This window comes from Sinocyclocheilus grahami, unplaced genomic scaffold (genome assembly GCF_001515645.1).
Source record: "Sinocyclocheilus grahami isolate Dianchi unplaced genomic scaffold, SAMN03320097.WGS_v1.1 scaffold36353.1, whole genome shotgun sequence".
Classification (NCBI taxonomy): Eukaryota; Metazoa; Chordata; class Actinopteri; order Cypriniformes; family Cyprinidae; genus Sinocyclocheilus; species Sinocyclocheilus grahami.
The window spans coordinates 1-1476 of NW_015522678.1; the positions used below are offsets into that span (position 1 = coordinate 1).

Here is a 1476-nt window from a genome sequence, read left to right on the forward strand (position 1 = left end):
GTTTTAAATTGGATCTTTTTTCAGGTAGCAGTTCACTTGACACATTGTTGGCTCTTTTGCAAACCGAGGGAGCCAAGATCGAAGAAGAAACAGAGGTAACAACATTTTCCATATTTTCAGAAATCCATAACACTGATTTTTACACAATGTTAATTAAGATTCTCCCCTGTGTTCTGTAGAACATGGCCGATTCATTCTTGGACGGATCCTTGCCCCTGGACAGCTTTATTGATGACTACCAGAGCAAGAGGAAGCTGGCACATCTGAGGCGTGTGAAGATCGATAAGCTCCAGGAGATGGTGCTGAAGGGTGTTCAACTTCCTCAGGGTTCCTCTACCGATCCTCCACAACCTCAGGAGACCCATAACTCCACCGCACCTTTCCAAAGGCTAGCTAATGGTTCTCCAGCTCACGTAAGACCAGCGCCAACATCTCAAGCATCAGCAATGCCTTACAACCCTCAGAGCATCGGTGCTCCTCTGCCAAACACGGTGCCATCATATTCATGTCTCTACCCACAAGCACTCCCTCAAGGGCCCGGCGCTGGTCTTCCCCCGCGGGCAGGTTTTATAATGCAATGATGTTCTTCTGCCTGAACCTCTCCACTAGAATGTGAAATGTCGTTTTCCTCCCTTTTTCTTTAGATGCACTTTGATCGTAACAGGTTTGGGTTTCTGCAGGTCCACAAAGAATCTGTGCCCACAGAATTCAGATGTTCAGCAGATTTCGGCTCATTCTCTGCCACTTATATGTATTCTTGGTATGAACTTTATTTCACATGTTCAATACAGAAAATGCAGAAAGGTCTACAGATTGCCTGTTGGTTAAAAATATATTAATTTCAGTTTGTTTGCATAACCTAAAATGCTGTAAGATGCAGTAAGATTATGATTCAGAATCAAAAGTTTTAATCAGAAAAGTAATGGGGTTATTGCATTTCTTCTGTAAATATCCTAATTGAACTGAAAATGTTCAAATAGGTCCTTATGCACATGTAAGACAACTTTACGGTGTACTTTTATATTTTGTGTGGAAACCTTCCTATTGTCACTGTAACGACAACAGACAATATAGGCATTTTGAACTTCTGGGTTAAAAACTGACCAAAGATGCACTCCAACTGTTCCATTGGCGCTCCGTTAAGTGGTTTTGAATATAGTGGCTTTGTTGGACTTCATTTTGATTTCATTTAAACATGAAATGAAATGTGGCATTAACAGACCAGCCTGACAGTAAGTCTGCTATAGAAAGACTTTCTTAGTGTTAATCAGACTTTAATAATCAGTTTAATTAACCTAAACTGAATCAAACTATCCTTAGACAGCTACCATATTAAAAATAATATGAATATGATATTATAAAAATAATTAGAACACTGTTTACAACATTACAGATATGTAAAGTGATCTATTTTGGCGCTGTATTTCTGATGAAATCTGTCTTTGCAGAGAAGTGCAGGTACTTTGATGTAAAAAC

At 39.4% G+C, this 1476-nt stretch overlaps 1 protein-coding gene across 1 annotated transcript; it reads left to right on the plus strand.

Moving 5' to 3' along the window:
* Window positions 1–26: 26 nt before the first annotated feature.
* On the plus strand, window positions 27–1466 carry LOC107580567 (vacuolar protein sorting-associated protein 37B-like; the record flags this gene model as incomplete). Its single annotated transcript, XM_016266248.1, has 2 exons — window positions 27–95; window positions 180–1466. Coding segments are annotated over 2 exons (471 nt in total), but the record flags the coding sequence as incomplete, so codon positions are not given.
* Between the last annotated feature and the right edge of the window lie 10 nt (window positions 1467–1476).